The 24,438-nt window shown below is 37.8% G+C and overlaps 1 protein-coding gene across 1 annotated transcript in view; it reads right to left on the minus strand.

The window, feature by feature from the left end:
* LOC139448577 (uncharacterized) overlaps positions 1-24,438 on the minus strand; it is a 64,375-nt gene that overhangs the window by 17,118 nt on the left and 22,819 nt on the right. Inside the window, exons 9-13 of the mRNA XM_071230146.1 lie at positions 23,211-23,267; positions 22,537-22,581; positions 20,847-20,903; positions 20,173-20,217; positions 19,110-19,169 (exon numbers count right to left, since the gene is read on the minus strand). Of these exons, the coding sequence (XP_071086247.1) occupies positions 19,110-19,169; positions 20,173-20,217; positions 20,847-20,903; positions 22,537-22,581; positions 23,211-23,267 (264 nt within the window). The remainder of the gene's footprint in view (positions 1-19,109; positions 19,170-20,172; positions 20,218-20,846; positions 20,904-22,536; positions 22,582-23,210; positions 23,268-24,438) is intronic.

Consider the following 24,438-nt stretch of genomic DNA (forward strand, 5'->3'; position numbering starts at 1 on the left):
CGTACGAGACTCTACACAGATACTGGGATATCAGAGATGAAGATGTCGGAACAAGTTCAGCTGCAGTTATGTCATACAAGGGCGCTGCTGGGGAGACTGATGGCGCCATGCCTGTTCTAGCAGACCTTTTCGGACCCAACGTTGATGACGAGGAGACTGGTCATAATGAAGCCCCAGAAGATTTGGTTCAGAATAATTCCTCATATTCTCATTTAGTTACAGATTACTCAATACGCGAGTCAAAAACATTTATTAGGTATTTATCACCTTCTTTTATAAAGAGTCAACTTCGGAGAACACCCAGTCTCGATCATTGGCCGAAACAGACTCTTTCGGGAGCAAAAGGCAACGCAGTGGTGAAAACCTTATGAATTGACGGCTGAAAATCAGCGGCTTCACCAGGAGCCCGCAAAGAGGGTAATGGACTTATTTCAGTGTTCAAAGGATTCCTGAATGTGTGGCAATGAACATGTTACCTGTGTGCCTGCTCCTTATGGACAAAGGTTGCTGACGACTGAATTTGAAATCCATCTGTTGACAAGTAGCTGTCTAGAAAAGTATTTTGTATAAATTTGTAAATATTTGTAAATATATTACTCGGCAACAAGACAAGTTTAAATGGTTCATATGTGGCCTTGCAACTTGGGGCATTTCATCTTTGAGTTTAAACCTTCAACAAGCTAAAATTAACATATTTGGAGTTTGTCAGTTCAAAAACTTCAAAGGTGTGGATTTCCCATGTGGTTTCCCGTTGCCTATTTGGAGTACAATTAACACCCTTGTTATGTTTTTCATTTTCAGTTTAGGGCCACGTTTAGATTAATGACGATAGAAATGTGAACTTTGGTTCAACGTGTAATATATACCACTCACTTTTGGGTGTTTAACGTGTTTATCAACAGACACATGATAAACAGATAGAATACCGATTAAATGGACGAAGTTGATATTTCCCATATTTAAAAACGCGACTGGTGAATTCTACTTATCATTGTCACCTTAACGTTTTTCACTTTAGAAACAGATACACCGAAATTGTTGATGTCGTACCGTACATTATGCGTTGAGATACATTTATTCCTTGTCTCTGTGGTGTAATTTCACAACTATAGTCATTCGAACGAAGCCGCTCTCGAACGTCACGCAGGCGGAAAGGTTACACCACCACATTTTAGTCGATGTCAATGAAAATTTAGTAAGTTACTAAATATAGATCGGGGTTCTTCTCCTAACCGGCCTAATCTCGCCTTATTTTATCTGGGTTTTTTAATTTCCGTCAAACACATGTAATACCAAAATGAAACTGAAATCTCTTCTCACTTCAGTTCTTTTATGAAGTACAATGTGATCTGTCCTCTTGAGGAGTGAGTGTGTATGGTTTTTCGCCGCTGTTAGCAATATTCCAGCAATATCACGGCGGGGGACACCAGAAATAGGCTTCACACATTGTACCCATGTCCGGAATCGAACCCGGGTCTTCGGCGTGACGAGCGAACGCTTTAACCACTAGGCTACCCGACCGCCCCTCCTCTTAAGGAAGTAATCATTACTTTTCAAAACGGCTTTAAAGAATACTGGTTATTTATGAACACATATATAAAATATAACTCTTTCCTAAAATAATCGTACTTTTATTTGCTAATGCAACTGATATTTAGCACTGTACTCTATGGTTCGTCTGTCTGTCAAACTACCCCTAGTGAAATAAGTTTTTAAAACTATCTTTGTGAAAATCCGATTCATAGTTTGCATAAGTATCTGTATAAATAAAGATAATAGTATTTCTTTGTCATAGCTCTAACACTGTAGGATACACTTTGAAGTTATACACAATTGAGGAATCGAGAAAACACAATGTGTATTGCAATAGAATCAAATGATGAGATGTAACTGTATTTTCTAAAATAAAATACAGCTGTATTTAAATTATAATTGTTCAAAGGAAAAAGTAAAGCGTTAGGTTAGCATCCAATCTCAACAGAAAATCGAAAAGGCTGGCCCGGTCAGTTTGTGAGCTTTCGTTGTGACCAAACTTTTGTATGTTAATATTATTCACTTATGTTATCTTGATGTAGTGTGTTCGTAAAGCAAAAAACAATAAACAACAAATATCATGATTCGGTGTGTTCGCGAATAAATGACCGAAACACTGATTATACAACGAGGAAACATTTCGTTCAATTTTAAAGAAAAAGGCATGATACGCAGATTTTAGAATGACGGGTCGATGCCCGAGTAACATTTTCTTTTTGTGGACCAACAAATGTCAATGAAAGAATCAGATTCAATATCCTCCCCTCTTGTCGTGAAACCACAGCTTAAGGCATTGTTCTGTTGTCTCCTACTCTCTTATAAATATTACTATGCTCAGCTGTTTCAATTAAACAAGGACGATGAAGTAGAATGCAATATTACGGACATACTATCTTGCATACATTACACTAAATATATAAGATAAGATTTTTTGACATGTTTTAAAAGTTCTCAGCCAGTTTTAAATCAAATCTGCGATATTCTAGTTATTGTACTGTCCTTCGATGGCAGGTTTTATTCAGTATGAATATATGCATTATAAATGTATAAATTCTCGTCACGATATGGCTGAAATATTGCCGATGTGACGTTAACATTTAACTGACTCACTCACTCACGTATGTATTATCTTGGAATGAGACTGCTGAACTTGTTTTCACAGTCACCACTCCAACCTCGATGAATTTATTCTGTAGTTGTATGATTCCGACATGTGAGTAACCAGGCAGTTTTCTGTCAACATAGTACACTTATGGTGTGTTTGCCCATGCCATCAATCATGATCTGTCTTTTCCAGAATGCATTATTCTACACAGGTAATTGGAATATTGCCGTAATTTAACCGAATCTTTGTTTGTTAATTGCTATTTATGGTCGCACTTAGCAGCTTTCAAGCTTTGTATAAGTTTTGCTTGTTTGTTTGTTGTTTAACCCCGCACTCGGCAATATTCCAGCTATATGACGGCGGTCTGTAAAATAATCGAGTCTGAACCAGACAATCCGGTGATTGACATCATGAGCATCGATCCACGCAATTGGGATCGATGACAAGTATCAACCAAGTCAGCGAGCCTGACCACCCGATCCCGTTAGTCACTTTTTACGACAAGCATAGTCGCCTTTTACGGCAAGTATGGGTACCTGAAGACCTATTCTACCCCGGATCTTCACGGGTCCTATGTGAAAGTATATTGAATACAACATAAAACAGCATTCACCATTTCACTCTTTGGTTTATCTTCCGATACCTGAAAGAAGTCACTTTGTATTTTTTTTATAAATATTTGTTTGCCTGATTGTTTGTTTGTTTGCTATTTATTATCGCATTCAGCAGCACATTTACGTCCCAGTTTGTATTCCCACATTGGTAAAGAATTGAAATGGCTACATATATATCTATATGCGTGCTCACTTGACTGAGCTTAAGGCCACAATAAAGCTTGTCCATCTGTATAAATAAATACATAAGTCCATGGTCTGATATCACGAGCAATGCTCCACACAAACACGTCTTTGATTGAACATAAACCTAGACGACAGTCATCTTGTTCCTGCGAAGGCACGGCTGTTTCGCTTCATATGTCGATTGTCTGAGGTTATTCATACCTTCCTCATTGATGTTATTATTGGTTTTTTAGTGCATTATTTCTTCGTTCTAATAAACAAAATACCGTGAAGCGATTCGTTATCATAGCTTCGTTTCAGCGTGTTATTTTATTGTTACTTACTTAACTGGTCTTTGAGATACATCTTGAATGAATAGGAGGTGAACTGAAATGGTGTTGAACGTCATTCGAGACAGCGACATATACAGCGACATGCATAAGGTGTGTGTGTGGCTGATTGCACTAGACCTGACTTATGCCAGTTTGGGAGTGCTACTCCACTGAGACACCATGCCACAATTTAACATAGATGCGGCCCTCGAACACATTATACTGTATCCGACCTGACTAAGCAGGGTACCAATATGTCTGGGATCGAATCACAGATCTTTCCCTCTCCGGGCAGACGCAATATCCACTACACAAATGGTTGCGGTACATCTACATCTGCAGTAGCATGACGTCGTCACTCCAACAGTCTTAATACTCAGGAAAACATACTTTCCAGTTCCACGGCATTTAAGGTGAGTGAGTGAGTGAGTTAAAATTTATCGTCACATCGGCATTATTTCAGCCATATCGTGACGAAAAAAAGTACTATATTCAAAATACATATATTTAGACCATAAAAACCTGTCTTCGAAGGACATTAAAATAACTAGATTTATAACATATTTTATTTAAAACTAGCTGATTATCATTTAAATATAACTTCATACGTAACAATACAAGATAAAAATGAGCTATAGATCGCCAGCCACTGAAGGTAGATCACCACACTGGAGTCCATGGGGACTTACAGTACCTTTGCTACCTGCATGGACCCCAGCAGGATTTACACCATCCTGTCAGTCGCTGGCGCTTGTAATGTAAGATTAGCCACGATTAAAATGACAAAAATTCTACGGTTAAAACCGTAGTAGGTATGAATATTCTTTGAATGACGGGGACTTACGATATCCTCACAGGGGGACAATAATTTTACAGTACTTTAACACCCCTTCGAGGATACAGCCACAAACAATCACATATATTAATTTATTCTACTAATGTTAAAAAATTATTTTATACAAAACAAGTTAACAAAATTTAATATACAACTCTATTTCTTTTAAAAAGCCAATAATTAAATGAGAACTGATATTATTAAAAAGATCCTTCATAGATTTAACTTTGAAATATTTATCCCCTGTGATGGAAAAATCAACACAGTTAAGCAGGACATGCTTGACTGTGATTCTTTCATCACAAGGGATGCAGAACGGAGGATCCTCACCTTTCAATAAATATTCATTGGTGTAGCGCGTATGGCCAATACGACATCGTCGTAAAATGACCTCCACAAATCTGGACTGATTTATTATTTAATTTATTAATACCTACCTGGGTGTCCCACTTCATTTGCATTAGATCTCTGATGTACGATCTAATCAAGGGTTTAATATCCCTGTAGGGGATTAGAAGTGGTGTCACAGATTTGTTGAGTGCAGCTTTTGCAGCAGCATCAGCCATTGTGTTACCAACGATTCCAACATGGCTAGGTAACCAACAAAAAGCTATGTCGTATTGGCCAGTAGCTAGATCATTATATAATTCGACAATTTCGAGTAAAAGTTGATGTGTACTGGACATATTGTGAATAGCCTGAAGACACGAAAGAGAGTCTGAAAATATTAAGAACTGCTTATGCTTAGATTGATTTTGAATGTATTTAAGAGCTGTTAAGATGGCGTGTGATTCTGCCGTGAAAATGGAACTGTCATGTGGCAACCTGAACGATATCGCTCTGGATCCAATGATAGTAGCGCTACCAACTGCGTCACCATCCTTGGATCCATCTGTAAAGATAGATTTGTATGTATCATATTTAGTTCTCAGTTGATGGTATTCTTGTTGATAAATTAGTGGATTAGTTTTCGATTTCTTTAGTTTTGTTAGTGTCAGGTCTACCTCTGGCTTTATCAGTTGCCAAGGAGGTGAAGACAATAGGCGGTAAGGAGAAATATTTTCAAGGTGTAAATTCGCATCAGAAATTGCAGTTTTCAACCTTATTCCAAGAGGGGGAATAAGAGGAGATTTCTTTTGGTAGAGGTCCCCATATAGGGGATGAAAAACGCAATCATATGCAGGGTTTGACTGATTTGAAGATAATTTGGAAATATACTGTAAAGATAATTTTAGACGTCTAAGTTTTAGTGACGGTTCATCAGCCTCTACATATAAACTGTTAATGGGAGAAGTTCTGAAGGATCCAAGGCAGAGCCGTAGTCCTTGGTGATGTATAGAATACAGAATTTTTAAATTGCTTTTGCATGCTCCCCCATAAACGATTGAGCCATAATCCAGTTTTGAACGTATGAGAGTTCTATATAGTTGGAGGAGGGTCTTCTGATCACCTCCCCACTTTGAATTGGAAACGACTTTTAACAAATAGAGTGCCTTCAGGCATTTAGCCTTAAGGTATTTGATATGGGGTTTAAATGTCAAATCAAAAATCAAAAATAAGTCCCGGGAATTTAGCTTCCTTTAAAATTTTGATAGGTGTGCCATCAAAATACAGTACAGGGTCTTGATGTGGTTTATATTTGCGACCAAAATGTATACAATTTGGACTTGAAATTGTCTGTCAGTAAAAAAATTGGATATAAATTGAGGCAAACGGCCTCTCAATCCAAAATCGTAAAATAGCATGTTTCAATGTAGTGTCATATGCTTTTTCGAAATCGAAAAAGATAAGACACTTCATGTTGTTTGTTTATTATGGCATTTTTAACAAATGATTCTAAACGTACTAAATGATCAATTGTACTTCTATTTGTACGGAAACCACATTGAATATTTGTAATTAGGTTATTGGTTTCTAAGTACCAAACTAGTCGATTATTGAACATGCGTTCCACGGTTTTGCAAACGCAGCTGGTCAATGAAACTGGACGATAATTTGAAGGATCAGTTTGATCACGTCCTGGCTTAAGTATTGGAACAATTATAGCATCTCGCCATTAGGATCGAAATTCACCTGAAATCCAGATTTCATCAAAAATTAGTAGAAGGGTTTCTAAACATGAGTCTGGTAAATGTTTCAGGAGTTGATAATGTATATTATCAGCTCCTGTAGCAGTATCGTGTGCTTGTCCAAGAGCAGTATGAAGCTCATGGATTGAAAATATTTCGTTATAATCTTCCCCATTATCTAATTTGAAATTTATGATTTTCGTTTCTTGCAGTTTTTGGTATTTTTGGAATTTAGGTACATAGTTAGAGGAAGAAGAATGTTTTGCTAATGTTTCACCAAGTTTATTTGCAATTTCCGATTTATCAGTCAATAGTTCGTCTCCATTCTTAAGGTGATGTATGCTAGATTTAGAACCTTTACCTTTAATTTTCTGGATCATGTTCCATACCTTAGACATGGGCGTACGAGAATTTATCTTGGAAACATAATTTTGCCAAGATCGGCGTTTATTTTGTTTAAACGTACGTCTGGCTTTAGCATTTAAAATTTTTAAATTTATTCAAATTATGTACCATGGGATCGCGACAGAAGTAGTGTTCAGCCTTTTTCCGTGCCTTCCTAGCTTGTTTGCAGTCATCGTTTAACCATGGTTTACGAATGTGAGGATTTGTAGAGGACTTAGGAATACAGTCATCAGCGATTTTGTTTAATTCATCAGAAAATAATTGTACAGGGTCAGTAGCATCAAGAAACAGATCAGGTTGTAACTTTTTGGATGCAAGTATTTCGAATAAAGGCCAGTTAGCCTTAGTAAAGTTCCATCTCGTTGAAGGAGGAACATCGGAAGGTAAGACAGGTTTTAAAATGGTTGGGAAATGATCACTTCCACAGAGGTCTTCATGGACGGACCATTCAAATTCGTTTAATAATTCAGAATCTGTTACTGACAAATCAAGAGCAGAGTAGGTACCTGTACCGGGATGCAGATACGTATTTGAACCATCATTATGGATACACAAATCGTTGCTGGAAATGAAATTTTCCCCTTGTTATTAGTCTGAACACTACACCAAAGTGGATTAGGTCCATTTAAATCGCCCATGATAATACAGGGCTTTGGGAGTTGATCATTGAGAGCTTGAAGTTCAGACTGTCGGAGAGAAGAAGATGGAGGAATATAGAGCGAGCACAATGTAAACACAATGTGCAGAGTCACACGGACTGCAACAGCTTGAAGGGGGGTTGCAAGATGGACGGGGCTATGGATAACACCTTGTTTTATTAAGATTGAAGAGCCCCCAGTGGCCTTAGCACCAGGAGGTGAAAAGACATTAACCTCGTATATCAAATATGTCAGTTTCTTTGTAGTATGTTTCTTGTAAACATAACGTTAATGGTTTAAAATCTTGAATTAAGAGTTGTAAATCGTTATAATTATTCCTAAGTCCTCTACAGTTCCACTGTATTAAATGTGATGATTGAGTCACGGTGGCTCAATTGGTGAACGCTCACGAGAATGTGAGGAAGAAGAACTCCTTCTGGTCTCTGGAGATGGGGTGACATCCATGTCCAGAGCATCAAAGGGGTTGTTGAGAAAAAACTCTGAAGACGAGGATTTCAAAGTAGTTTGTTTTCTGTTTAATTTTTTTCTTTCTTTTCTTGTCAGAGTAACAACGGCAGATTCGATAGTAGCTGGTTCTACAGCCTCTGGATCTTTAGCAACAGACTCCACACCAGTTTCAGCAGTCAAAGGTTCGGATGGGCTTACTGTTTGAGTGGAAGATGTATTTGAAGTTACTACAGAAGATATGTTAACAGGTTGATCGGATGTAATCCATGTCAAATCTGTCTGGATAGAAATGGATTTTTTTGTAGGATTTGGAGGAGTAGCGATAGCTACAGCAGCGTCAATGAGCGTCTTAGCCTCGTAAAACGAGATATTGTTCTCATGTTTGAGCTTCAGGATTTTTGTCTGTTTTTGCCATTCAGGACATAACTTAGATGAAGCCAACAGCATTTAAGGTCACAGAATTGATATGACACCGCTCTAGACAAAATGACGTTGATGACCCTATGTATATCTTTGTTCAATCTTCTCAATCTGTATGCCACCAGGCTCCTCCGCATACCCCTATGAGGTTACTTCCATCGTCGACGGATTCATTAAGCCCCACTTATACATTGACACGCACGAGCACATGAACGCACGCAAAACACAAAATGCTCGCATACACGTTCACCCTCGGCATCAATTTTGGAACCCACAGCAGCCGATGTACCGTAACCCTGTTCCCCTTCTACACACACACGCACGCACGCACGCACGCACGCACGCACGCACGCTCGCACGTTCGACGATTTATTCTGAATCAAACCCGCTAACACAACTGTAATCGAAAATTATACTCACTATAAATTGTGGATGGTTTAGTTTGTATGCACCATGAAGGATAGACCTCAGACATTTGAAGTACAAACTACAAAATATTTTCGTTGATTTTTATTAAGCTCTTGATGAGGTAAGCATTAAAGTATATTCTTAATTTCAAGAACAAAACAAAGGAAATATAACTCTTCTTTAATCCTAAAAAACAGCACTGCTGCTATGTTATATTAAAAATAAAACATATAGGTGTACTTGCATAATACAAATACTATAGCTTGAAAAAAGGCAAGAAGCACATTTGATATATAAAAGAAAAAAGGCGAGAAGCACAGCCGATATATAAATAAAAAAGGCAAGAAGTACAGCCGATATATAAATTAGAACATGGATTATCATGACAACATCAAGATATACATTTCACAATAACGCACCCACATAATTGATAAACGTGACAACGCCATTTCAATCATCATACGACATTTCTGCAAAAAAGTCCATGGTACGAGCCCGACCATATCATGTGTTTATGAATCACTATGAATGTTGCTAACCAGCGCAATGGGTTATCTTTGATCTCTCCGTTTAACGACAATACCTCAAACATTTTGAAATATGGACAACAGAGGCTGCTGCTGTTGGAATATTTCTCCACATAAATGGAAAGTTGACGATAAGTTTCGGTCATTCTTAATCTAGATGCAAAGATCTAAATATAAAACCAATGAGGCAGTTTCACTTATTTCTTTTAATTCTAGTCAAGTTGGGTGAAACAGTTGAAGGGCCGTGACTATTGGATCATTATTAAACGATATCAGATCGATATACGAGGGGATATCTGTCACGTATTGAATCAACCACAAACACAAATGAAGTTGTAATACAGATTTATTCCCTCCCTTAAAGTAATTTTAAATCCCAATAACAATATCTAAATTCAAACTAATACCAAATTAACTAACACAACTAACTAAACTAGCTTCTCCTACCAATAACAATACTACCACCTACTACTAATACTAATATCTTAATACTAACAGTACAAATGTCTACTACTAATAATACAACTATCTCCTACTAACAATACAACTATCACGATACACTATCCTAATACTAATAGTCTACTTCTAAAAATACTAACACTAATACAGATGTTCTAAGAATAACACAACTAATACACAGTAAAACTTTGTGTGTGTATATATATACAACAACAACACACAACCACAAAAAAAAAAACAACCAAAAGATACAAAGCCACTTCACTGTCACTGTCACAACAGTTCTATACAGAACTTTAGAATCTCTGATGTTATTGAGCAGTTCATACGAGAATTCTTCCTCGTAATAACGAATGGTGATCTTTCCACCCAGGCGATGTTGTCCCCACGGAGTTAGGGGTGCCTGTTTACATGGATGCCACGCCTGTGTTCATCCTACGATGTGCCACGGAGACGAAGATACTTCTCTCCTTACGTTGGGTCGGAGAACTTCTCTCCTTACGTGATGTTGGAGGTTGTTACTTCCTCCTACGTTATATCGGAGGTTCTTCCCTCCTACGCACTCTAAGGTTAACCGGCCAGTTCCGGGACACTACAATGTAATATACGCAATTACAGTCACTGAGGTATGTGTCACTACCTCACAATACATACAGCCATGCACCAATACTCCGATTTACATATTACTGAGTTGAACTGTTTATACTTTGATCATGTTGTGGTTATTTGTTACAGTGGCTTTACGCTATTACCATCAATATGTGTATATAATTACGTTTGGAAAAAATACATAACTCAAAATTCTATCCTCTAAAATACAATTCAACATGAAACAATAAATGTAAAAACTTACGCCAACCAGAGTAGAAGTCTCCCACAATATTAGTCCATGCCTTACATGACCATGCTGATTCTGGCTGACTGTACAAATTATTACCCTGCCCCGCTATTTAAACTGACCCCAAAGCCCAAGCTACCCCTGACCTCCCTATTGTTACACCAATTAACTCCCCAGCTATCAGCCGTACCCAGTCACGCTTCCCTGAACCTAACCTGTTCCCATAGTATTACCTGACAATATCTAAAAACAACTCGCTAAGCTTAATATACTAATGTAACCATACCGTAATACATCTATCTGAAGTACTAACATATAATTAAAATATACAAGATTATCTGTGATCTTGACAATATCAAAAAGTGTTGAGCCTCACACAGTATTCCTGGTCGAATGGAACAATGCGCTACACCTGATGTACATGAATGTCTTAGCTACTGATGCTATGTAGAAACTTATTGCTGGAAAACCGCTATATTACTCTCCATGAGCTAGAAGAAACAACATGCCTATCATATGGATCCATACATAATATAATTCATGGCAAACTCCACATGTCCAAAGTGTGTGCCAGATGGGTCCCGAGAATGCTTAACAGATGACATGAAACTATCAAGTGGAGCCTTGCTAACTCGGTACAACGCCAACCCAGATGATTTTCATTTTAGGATTGTAACCAGTGATGAAACTTGGGTTTATCATTATGATCCGGAGAGCAAACAGGAGTTGATGGAATGGAAACACGCCACTTCTCCAAAGACAAAGAAGTTCAAAGCCACTAGATCCACCAAGAAGGTTATGATGACCATCTTCTGGGACAGCAAAGGAGTGATTCACATCGACTACCTGCCCCATGGCACCACAATGAATTGGGAGTATTATGCCAAATTATTGAAGCAGGTGCACCAATCCATCAAGGAGAAACACCGTGAAAAAATCCGTCGTGGGATTCTGCTTCACCAGGACAACGCACCAGTCCACACGAGCCATGTTGCAATGACAGCTGTGCAAGAATGTAGCTACGAACTCCTCCCTCACCCACCCTATTCTCCAGACCTAGCCCCCAGTGACTTCCACCTATTTCCCAGGCTGAAAAAACACCTCCGGGGCCAGAGATTTGAAGATTACGATGAGCTAACTGCTGCTGTGGAGGGGACCAGAATGTTGACTTCTACCGATTGGGCATCAGTGACTGGCAAACTAGGTGGAACAAGTGTGTGGAGTTGGGAGAGGACTATGTTGAAAAATAAAGTAGTAACAATCCAATTCTTTTACTTTTTCTGTGTGAGGCTCAAAACCTTTTGATATCCCCTCATACCTGAAGCTAAGTTCAACTTCTCTGAGCAGACATTTTGACTCGTATGCATAGAGAAACAGGGGAGCACAATTGGTGTCCATGGACATGCTTACTTCTTGCTTTAATGTCCTTTACCCTAATTCCACATATATGTTCTGTATGAGGAAGTTCAGCTTTTCTTATAGTTTTCTATATAAACAAAAGATGACATTTACTTTCCATTTTGAAAAAAGTATCCTCAACCTTTCAAGTGGAGGTATAACTGTATATATGATCATCACTTTTACCGATATATGCCAATGGATCAAGGAATGAAGTTTTTCCTTAAGTATGTCGAGAGGGATAGTGGTGTACAAAGTTGAAAAATCTAATGTTTTGACATACCTGTACTTGGTTCTGTTCTGATATTGCACAAATTCAAGAAAATTCTACTGGCATTAATTACACTGGTATTGAATACTTTCTCGGATTATAAAAAAGTCCTTCCTTGCTTGTATTGGAGATTATGGTTAATATAAGGGTAACGCTATTTTTCAGGGCATTATCCTTTGCAGAAGCCCGAGGTCTTCCATAAACTAAAGGAGGGTAGTTGAAAAGACCGAGAGCTTCTGCAAATGATAATGCCCTGAAAAATAGCGTTACCGTTATTAAAGATGAAATGGATAGAATTTGTTGCAATTGCAGGTAATAAATAATGGTGAAACCTTGTTAGTCCGGACCACTATAGTTTCTGTTATGAATGTCTACGTGAATACAAGGGTTTTACTCAATAATTGGCTAATCCGGTCATTTGTGAATGAATACTGCACAGAAATAATTAATGAAGTGACACGCTTTTTGAAGTATTACCTTTTGCCTGTTCCATAAAATACAAGCGACAAGAAATCTGTGCCAGAAGCAGGGTCGTTTGTAAGATTCTGACTACATCATGAGCATGTGTTTATAAATCGCTATGTCTTTACGAATCACTGTCAAATAGTGATGATACACTGTTTCGAAAGTACAAAGAGTTACGATGTGCTTTGGAAGGGACACTGAACTCTTGAAATTCTGGTGAGTTGGGCTTGGAATGAAAACTTGATGTCCTAGATGTTCTGAAAAAATGCATGTTTGAAGCTGTGACTTAAAATATGTCCTGTCTACTGACTAATACAAAGAAATAATACTGAACAGCATAAGCTTGCTTCTGGGAATATTCTACCTACTCTTCTTACGTATCATCCATTCGTTGATTTAGAGGGGGGAAGGGGATGGTGCGGCATTTTGGTTTGAGGTCAGCATGTTGAGTTGTGCTCTTGCTGTTCTTCCACCTGTTCCTTTATTTTCCTCATCTCATTTCACTCCTCTGCTGACCGCCTGCTTGCATCTGCTCAGCACAGACATCCCATGACAGTTACAATAGCTTCTTTCACCCTTGTTATATTACATGGTAGCAATGTCGCAGTCTCCCATGTCGCCGGGCACGGCTCCTTCTTCCCTGAAGTTCATATGGGTTGCTTAGCACAACCCCCTTTCAGCAGTTGGTGACCTGTTGTCTTTGTCAGCTCCTCCACTGTGAACTTCTTGCCCAGCTCTTTTATTACTGGCAGTAGCTCAATGCCTTCCAGCGCAGAGTCAGCGATGCTGTTTTCCTCGGAGTAGAGTTCTGCATAGTACTCAACCCATCTCTCCAACTGCTTGCCTCTATCAGTACTCGTTTCGTCCGCAGATTCCACGGGCGCCAGCCTTAGAGCTGGCGTCTTGAGTTTCTTTCATCCTTTGTTTGTTGTCCTATTGATGCAAGGTGTACTGTCCACGAGACAGGCTGGTCAGAGAGCTAAGCCCTACGGACCCAGTAGAGCAGGCTGACGGTTACGGGACAGCACCTTCCTAACTGGTGGCTGCTTCTCCAGTGGGATAGGACCACCCTCCCACTGTCGGAATCAGGCCTTGGCATCGTGTTCCTCGACAATCAAGCTGGGTTTATCACCAGTAGACTGCTGCTTTCGTGTTGTGCCGTCACTGAGAGGCGATGCTGAACTTTAGTCTTGTGGGTACAGGCCTGGGAAGCAATGTTGAGGGCCACCTGTGACCCATGAAACAGATCTCCCCTCTCCATGTCGCTTATAGGGCCAAAAGAAAAGACAAAGCCTATACTGCTTGGTGTTAGTGGCGTCGCCAAATGGGCGTTGAAGACAACACCAGATTGCCTTGGGGCCTCTGACTCCAGATTCGCTCTGGGATTTGCTTCCTTAGTCTTTGCTATAAATAGGTTGAATTGAGATTTATCTTCTCCCTAAAGAGCAAAAAGTCAAAGTTGACAATATCCCTCTGTCCTAGGCATATGGTTTTCAGGCACAAGATAGCCGCCTTCATGCCTTCTGTCATGCCTTCTGTCATGCCTTCTGTCTTGATGTGCAGGCTGGGATCTCTACTGGACTGTCAGAGGCACACATTAGGGCTTTTTATAAACATTTGGAGATTATCCATAGTGCCACCCCAACTTTATCAATATTAATAGGGTCACAGCGTAATAAATGCAGTTGAGAATTAAAAGATGACTTCTTGATATTTTAATTCACACTGCACGAAATAGTAACAACATGTTTTGTTACAATGCGAGGCTAACAGAAAACATCCCCCGGTCCCTTTTTTGATAATATTTCCCACAGATTATCGTAGTACCCTACGTTGTACTGAACTGTTTATCGATCTGATTATTATGTAAACCGTGAATTGTTGTTTATTCATAAGTTGTTCAGCGAGGTGGGGAAGCCTAGTGGATAAAGCGTTCGCTCGTCACGCTGAGAACTCGTTACATGTGTACAATGTGTGAAGCCGATATTTTGGTGTCCAACGTCGCGATATTGCTGTAATATTGCTGTAAGCGGCATAAAATACAACTCACTCACTCATTCATAACTTTTTCACGAGATGACAAACACTGAATCGTGTTTTAATGATGAACTAACCATGTAAACACACTAAGAACTTGTGATCGTACTTTCGGTAGACTACATGGCAAAACATTTTCTGTACAGTCTACTCTGTGTACATCGTGGAGCAAGCTGATAAAAAATAGAATATTCATCTTCATGGTAGTACGTTGTGTAGTCTGGTCAATTGGGTGCGGTTTCTGTTGACAAACAAACATATGCCTACAGTGATGAGCAGAACAAATTTATGAAATCAGCTGAATGAATTTATTGTCAATGAAGCTATCACCAAATGTTTTGAATGATGAATGAGTTTACTTTTCTGAAAACAAAATATGGGTGTCTTGACACTACCACTCGCACTTAAGGGCATTCACACGGTACAACTAGTTGTATACAACTTGTTGTATGCAATATGTTGCACGAACTGAAGTTGTATACAACTCGGTATTCACACAGCGGCGAGTTGCATACAACTCGGGTCTCGCGAGATCTCAGACGAAAAGCTTATGATTCACTACATTTTCGCTGGAATCCTGGTTGTCGAGTTTATGTTCAGACGCATAGTTTTGAAAAATCGACGCTGTGCGAGAATTGCGGTCGATACTCTGACTTCGCAATTTAACGGACTTGTATATAATTGCATTTTTAACTCCATGGTGGAAAATTAAAGACGGGGTTAAAAAGCGAAAAGTGTTAAATGTTGTCCTAAGTCTCTAAAATATGTAGCAACATTTGATCGTACACAGATAGAGTACAGTGCGACGAAATGTTGTATTTGACAGCTTAATGTATAATATAAACTGTGAGCGAACAACATCATGACGGATATATTAAAATTGTACGATTATGTATAACGTGACACATTCGATACGAAAAGTACTTGTTTTATGTGTCGAAAATACATTTTCAGCTATGACGTCAAAACACGAGGGCGACGATGTCTACATGTACAAAGATAAAAAGGGGCATAACTCCGTAATGCTTAATTGTAAGCGATTGTATTGAATTGTTTGTTTGTTTGTTGTTTGTTTGCCGCACTCAGCAATATTCCAGCTCTATGACGGCGGTCTGTAAATAATCGATTCTGGACCAGACAATCCAGTGATTGACAGCATGAGCATCGATCAACGCAATTGGGATACTATGACATGCATCAAACAAGTCAGCGAGCGTAAGCCATTGTAACTCAGTATCCGTCATGCCATCTAGGAAGAATAACACGATGATTGTCAATTTCTATGTTCAAAGAAACAGCTGATTATTAAGAGTTTCATAAATTCTGTGGCATTTAAGATGATATTAGTAAAAGTACTACATACATGTTCCCATTTTGCAGCTGTGCATTATTTTACTGAGTGAAAAGATATTGAAGAGATATTCAAATTATAATTCAAGATTGAAACAGTTAACTACTTCATGAACTGAATACGTTGTGTACTCGCACCTCAAAGAAAGTAACAAATATGTACAACGACGTTGATGTTGTCGTATACTAATATCACATCACTACCGGTAACCTCCCGTCATAACATAGCGAGTTCGCTGATAGCAGTAGCGGAAAGTTTGGAGTAGATTTTAGCGTGATGCTTGGATCACTTATATACATAAATGAGTCATGTAAGTTGAGTAATCAGAATCATTCTGATATCAAGTTCTATTTGTTTTTATGTTTCCATTCTAGCCTTGATACTACGTGGAAAGGCAGACCAATACCGTCGTCAATGTGCGTGATTTTGCTTCAATCATGGCGCCACGTGGAACGATTTCTGTTGACTTTTCCAAATATATAATATCTAGACTCTAGTTATTAATTTCCCACTATTTGCAACGATAATCGACCAATGCATATTCGTAATAATCTGAGCTAATGTGTGCAACACATTGACGACTAAATCTCTTTGAATAGTAGAAGATGTTAAGTAAAACTAGAAGTTTGCTATGTTTACATTTTTAAATGAGAAGGCCCACTGGTAGGTTTCAGAGCACAGGGTTTGGTTTCACACTTGAATATTTCGGTTTTATTTCATTTGGACCGTTTGTATAAGTGACTTAGACAATGTGTCAGTTGATTGTTAATGGTATGATGAATTCAGGGATGTGTGTATCGTACCTGAGTGTGAAATACCTGTGATGTGACAGGCATCTCGCCTGACACGAAAAGAGCCGTGATTTTACAACACTATCCAACATGGAGGTTCGGTCCAGAATTGTTATGTTTCGAAAACGAATAGATCTATAGGGTTATTGGAGTCTTTTCGGAATGATGATTGGTGTTTTGACAAAGAGCAGACCCCAATGGTTTTGTAATTGAACTTCTCATGTAGCTATACGTTATTTCAGCAAATAATCACATTTAGAACGGGGAATTGGTAAAATGCGAAACTGGCAATATTTTCGTTGTGCACTAGCCAATTTTCAGATGTCGTTTGTTGTACATATGCTTTGCTTAAAATAGTTGTTAATGGCATCACATGATATATACTTTTCCATAGAATCTAAAACTGTGACGTGTATTTGTGTGTATATTGCATTTTAAGTTTTAGAAACGTATTATGGACCTAATGTCATCTTGGTCTACACTACAGTGTAAAGTCACATAGCCTGTCGTTTCAAGTAACACTGTGAACAGTTTAACCTCGAGAATTAGACCGATGCAAATGTAAAAATATACATAATTTCATTAATTTGTTACAGTGTTATTCTACGTACCTACATTTCATAGGTCCTTTATTGAGTGGTGGCACTTAGGATACCGAAAAGCAGAAGTTACCGACGTGAATCGGAGTCGCCATTTTTGTTTACAAATTGACGTGTAAATATCACGTGATTTTCATACGCGTTTTGATTGGCTGCGTTCATACGACTTGTCGCATGAAAATAGAGCATGTCCTATTTCGTACAACTCACGTCCAACAAGTTGCATAAGTCAAAAGTTGGACCCGTTCACACGATACAATGTGTTGCATGCAACAAATTTTATACAAATAGTTGTACCGTGTGAATGCCCCTTTACACATGACATGTCTTCCTTCAGGACCAGGCAAGCCCCGCTTGTACAAAAAAACGTTTTCGCATCGACAAGTTTTTGCTTGTGTTTGTTTGTTTGCTGTTCAACGCCGTGCTCAGCAATGTTACAGCTTCATGACGGCGGTCTGTAAATAATTGAGTCACGCATTTGGAATCGATGACATGCATCAACCAAGTCAGCGAGCATTACCACCCGATTCTATTTGTCGCCTCTTACGAGAAGCATAGTCGCCTTTTGCGGCAAACGTGGGTCGCTGAAGATCTATTCTACCCCGGATCTCCACGGGGAGGCATCGACAAGTGTCCAATCAGTTGCATAACATAACTTAATAGAAGAAGAGGTTACTAAGCCAAATGTGACGCTTGATTCTTCGTGGTAAAGTTACTCTTTCATAATGTTCTTTGATGCATCTGTCATAAACTTCATCTGCTTACAAAATGTGATCTAAGAAATCTAATATAAATCTGTTTAGTGAGTGAGTGAGTTATGTTTAACGGCGCTTTTAACATTATTCCAGTTATATCACAGCGTGTCAGCTTAATCTGGGAGGAAAGCCCGAAGTGATGCAGGTCTCAGACGGGTATGGTGCTGACAAACCTAGAAACATAATCGGGGCGAATCGGGATTTGAACCCACAATCATAGATTTCTAGCGTGCACAAGGGACGCAAGTCTGCACAGCGACTCGCGGCGCCTTAGACGACTGGGCCACCAGTGCCCCCTAAATCTGAAGTGATAGTTCCAAATCCCAGGATGTACTTGCACATTTGATTACCAACTGAAATTATGACTGAAATTACTGAAATTATGTACTATAATCTGGCAAATTTGGGATCATGGAAGTGATAGTTCCAAATCACAGGATGTACTTGCAAATTTGGTTACCGATAAATCATTTACTACTGTGGTCAAATTCAATTAATGTCAAAGATTTTGTCATGTCTCTTCATACCTTATTGTTTTGTGCAAAATGTAAACTATTAATATATAGTAACAGTGTTCTCTTACGCGTAAGAATTAAGTGCAAAACACATGTACTTGTCGATTCTACCTTGATTCTGCTGAAATTGCTGGTTGCCGACCGCCTCAGACCCTCCCGACGAATGATTACCTAAACATATACAAAACATAAGATGGTTCAATTACATTATTACACATATAATTTGACCCATAAACATATGAAATCTCCTCTACTCATTTATTTAGGCTATAAGTATAAATCTTGAATGCCTGACAAAGCATCATTTACACAACACATTCCAAACAAATACATGTTATCATCAAAACTTCAAGATACCGCACCTTCTTGTTAATAACATTTGACATATCTATAAATGAAGTCTCCTCCACTCTAAGTCGACTGATCATTGATCCTCTTACCTGCATAATACGTTCATGTCAAAAACCAAACCATGTTCAAAAGGCATGTGTCGACATGATTGTCTGCAAGTTATTATCTTAATTTGACCAGTCAGCCAATGAAACCTATTGAGAGTTTCCTCCCCTTTAAACAAGTGTAATCCTGTAAGACTTCCTCATACTAGGCCAAACAAAGAAAACTTATTACCATTTTAAAAAGGTGCATACAATCACACAAAACGTATGTCGCATATCTCACCATACCCAAAAAGGTTACATTAACGTCTGTGAGTGTAGCTGACATGATTAGTAACTAAGTCAGATGGTTACCTCTAATATGTAAATGTTTTTCTACCCTTTTTATGGTTCAAGTCGATTATTACATAGAAAAATTTGACCTATATACATACAAAGTCTCCTCTACTCATTTGTTTAGGCTTCAAGTACAAATCCAAGAGTATTTGACAAGTTAATGTTGAGATACCAATCACATGTTTATTGAAATTATGTCCTAAAATCTGGAAAATTTGGGATCATGGAAGTGATAGTTCCAAATCCCAGGATGTACTTGCACATTTGATTACCGATAAATATTGTGGTCAAATTGTACCAATTCAATTAATGTCAAAGATTTTGTCACTAATGTCTTTTCATACCTTATTGTTTTGTGCAATATGTTAACTATTAATGCATAGTAACAGAGTTCTCTTTTGTGTAAGAATTAAGTGCAAAACACATGTTGTCGTTGATTCTACCTTCATTCAGCTGCTGCTGCGATGACTTTTCCAACAAAGGAGTATCTGAACATAAACAAAACAAAAGTTGGTTCAAGTCCATCATTACACGTAACATTTGACCCATATACAGGCTTCAAGTACAAATCCAAGAGTATTTGACAAGTTAATGTTGAGATACCAGTCACATGGTGACTAAAATTATGTACTATAATCTGGCAAGTATGGGATCATGGAAGTGATAGTTCCAAATCACAGGATGTAATTGCAAACTTGATTTCCCATAAATCACTTACTATTGATGACAGATTCAATTAATATCAAAGATTGTGATATTTAATACATAAGACCCGGTAGAAATGTCACTCATTGTACTTTTTAGAAATCAACAATTATATCTACAACAATGAAAATTAGCAAGTTATTTCTGGAAAAGTACCTAGTGTTGAACGTTATATAAAAAGGTCATTGGAAAATAAGTCCATTTTTCAAACTTTTGTGGCATGAAAATTTAGTTTTCTGGAATAGATATTTTCGCTCAGCTGAGAACGGCAGTATATCATTGAGTGAATGAAAACTATTCTACTCTCTCAAATATATAATAACCTTATGTGGCACGTCATGCTCTCATATAGGAACGTAGTTCTCTTATGGGCAAAAATTAAATGCAAACTGAATATTCTAGTTCATCCTACCTTGCGACTTCTGCGATGACCGGTCGCTGCCATCTTGAACGCCTGACAAAGCCTCATCTACACAACACATTCGAAACAAATACATGTAATCGTCAAAACTTCAAGATACTGCACCTCCTGGTTAATAACATTTGACATATCTATAAATGAAGTCTCCTCCACTCTAAGTCGACTGATCATTGATCCTCTTACCTACATAATACCTTCATGTCAGAAACCAAACCATGTTCAAAATGCATGTGTCGAAATGATTAGGGGTGACTATTGAGTCATTTTTGACTATTGCGATACTATTGCGATAGTTAAAACAACTATTGCGATACTATTGCGATAGTGGCCCTACTATTGCGATACTATTGCGATAGTTTTCTCTTGCAATTATAGCAGGCTTTAGCAGCATATATTTCAGCATGTTGACTGACACCAACAAAATAATTATAACTTTCTGATACTATTTGTAAAGAAAATAAGAAATGAGAAGAAAACAAGTTCAAATTGACCTCTCAAAAGCATTTTAATACAAAATTTCACTTCATGTAACTTGTTAAGTCTTAGGTTACTGCAGTGTTTTAGCACCAATGTGAATGAATGTGATTGAATGACTAGTATTTTACTATACAAACTGTCAAACTAATTGTCACATTGGCATTCACTGAATGACTAAATGCGATTCAACATATCAATTAGGAAACAAAGTTTACAAAAACTGACATGTGGCGTCCGCCGTCTTGTCAATGTTACCTAGCGACGATTAGCTCTAAATCAAGCAGACAAAGTAGTGCAATCCAAACGAAAGCACGACAGAGGTTAGGTGATCATAGGAGTTGTTTCTATGTTTTTTTAAGAAAGTAAATGTACCAAACAAATTAACTATCGAAACTATCGATAGTTAGACAAACTATCGCCAATAGTATCTATTGTTTCAAGTTGCAATCGATAGTGTACTATCGTGAGACAAGCAATCGCAATCAATCGATAGTTCGATGTATCGTTACACCACTAGAAATGAATGTCAGCAAATTATTATTTGAATTTGACCAGTCAGCCAATGAAACTTATTGAGAGTTTCCTCCCCTTTAAACAAGTGTAATCCTGTAAGACTTCCTCACACTAGGCCAAACAAAGAAAACTTATTACCATTTTAAAAAGGTGCATACAATCACACAAAACGTATGTCGCATATCTCACCATACCCAAAAAGGTTACATTAACGTCTGTGAGTGTAGCTGACATGATTAGTAACTAAGTCAGATGGTGACCTCTAACTGTAAATGTTTTTCTACCCTTTTTATGGTTCAAGTCGATTATTACATATAAAATTTGACCTATATACATACAAAGTCTCCTCTACTCATTTGTTTAGGCTTCAAGTACAAATCCAAGAGTATTTGACAAGTTAATGTTGAGATACCAATCACATGTTTACTGAAATTATGTCCTAAAATCTGGAAAATTTGGGATCATGGAAGTGATAGTTCCAAATCCCAGGATGTACTTGCACATTTGATTACCGATAAATCACTTACTATTGTGGTCAAATTGTATCAATTCAATTAATGTCAAAGATTTTGTCACTTATGTCTTTTCATACCTTATTGTTTTGTGCAATATGTTAACTATTAATACATAGTAACAGAGTTCTCTTTTGTGTAAGAATTAAGTGCAAAACACATGTAGTCGTTGATTCTACCTTCATTCAGCTGCTGCTGCGATGACTTTTCCAACAAAGGAGTATCTGAACATAAACAAAACAAAAGTTGGTTCAAGTCCATCATTACACGTAACATTTGACCCATATACAGGCTTCAAGTACAAATCCAAGAGTATTTGACAAGTTAATGTTGAGATACCAGTCACATGGTGACTAAAATTATGTACTATAATCTGGCAAATATGGGATCATGGAAGTGATAGTTCCAAATCACAGGATGTAATTGCAAACTTGATTTCCCATAAATCACTTACTATTGATGACAGATTCAATTAATATCAAAGATTGTGATATTTAATACATAAGACCCGGTAGAAATGTCACTCATTGTACTTTTTAGAAATCAACAATCATATCTACAACAATGAAAATTAGCAAGTTATTTCTGGAAAAGTACCTAGTGTTGAACGTTATATAAAAAGGTCATTGGAAAATAAGTCCATTTTTCAAACTTTTGTGGCATGAAAATTTAGTTTTCTGGAAAAGATATTTTCGCTCAGCTGAGAACGGCAGTATTTCATTGAGTGAATGAAAACTACTCTACTCTCTCAAATATATAATAATCTTATGTGGCACGTCATGCTCTCATAAAGGAACGTAGTTCTCTTATGGGCAAAAATTAAATGCAAACTGAATATTCTAGTTCATCCTACCTTGCGACTTCTGCGATGACCGGTCGCTGCCATCTTGAACGCCTGACAAAGCCTCATCTACACAACACATTCGAAACAAATACATGTAATCGTCAAAACTTCAAGATACTGCACCTCCTGGTTAATAACATTTGACATATCTATAAATGAAGTCTCCTCCACTCTAAGTCGACTGATCATTGATTCTCTTACCTACATAATACCTTCATGTCAGAAACCAAACCATGTTCAAAATGCATGTGTCGAAATGATTAGGGGTGACTATTGAGTCATTTTTGACTATTGCGATACTATTGCGATAGTTAAAACAACTATTGCGATACTATTGCGATAGTGGCCCTACTATTGCGATACTATTGCGATAGTTTTCTCTTGCAATTATAGCAGGCTTTAGCAGCATATATTTCAGCATGTTGACTGACACCAACAAAATAATTATAACTTTCTGATACTATTTGTAAAGAAAATAAGAAATGAGAAGAAAACAAGTTCAAATTGACCTCTCAAAAGCATTTTAATACAAAATTTCACTTCATGTAACTTGTAAAGGCTTAGGTTACTGCAGTGTTTTAGCACCAATGTGAATGAATGTGATTGAATGACTAGTATTTTACTATACAAACTGTCAAACTAATTGTCACATTGGCATTCACTGAATGACTAAATGCGATTCAACATATCAATTAGGAAACAAAGTTTACAAAAACTGACATGTGGCGTCCGCCGTCTTGTCAATGTTACCTAGCGACGATTAGCTCTAAATAAAGCAGACAAAGTAGTGCAATCCAAACGAAAGCACGACAGAGGTTAGGTGATCATAGGAGTTGTTTCTATGTTTTTTTAAGAAAGTAAATGTACCAAACAAATTAACTATCGAAACTATCGATAGTTAGACAAACTATCGCCAATAGTATCGATTGTTTCAAGTTGCAATCGATAGTGTACTATCGTGAGACAAGCAATCGCAATCAATCGATAGTTCGATGTATCGTTACACCACTAGAAATGAATGTCTGCAAATTATTTTTTGAATTTGACCAGTCAGCCAATGAAACTTATTGAGAGTTTCCTCCCCAAGTGTAATCCTGTAAGACTTCCTCACACTAGGCCAAACAAAGAAAACTTATTACCATTTTAAAAAGGTGCATACAATCACACAAAAAGTATGTCGCATATCTCACCATACCCAAAAAGGTTACATTAACGTATGTGAGTGTAGCTGACATGA

Source organism: Haliotis cracherodii, unplaced genomic scaffold, assembly GCF_022045235.1.
Source record: "Haliotis cracherodii isolate W230 unplaced genomic scaffold, xgHalCrac1.p SCAF_7, whole genome shotgun sequence".
NCBI classification, from domain to species: Eukaryota; Metazoa; Mollusca; class Gastropoda; order Lepetellida; family Haliotidae; genus Haliotis; species Haliotis cracherodii.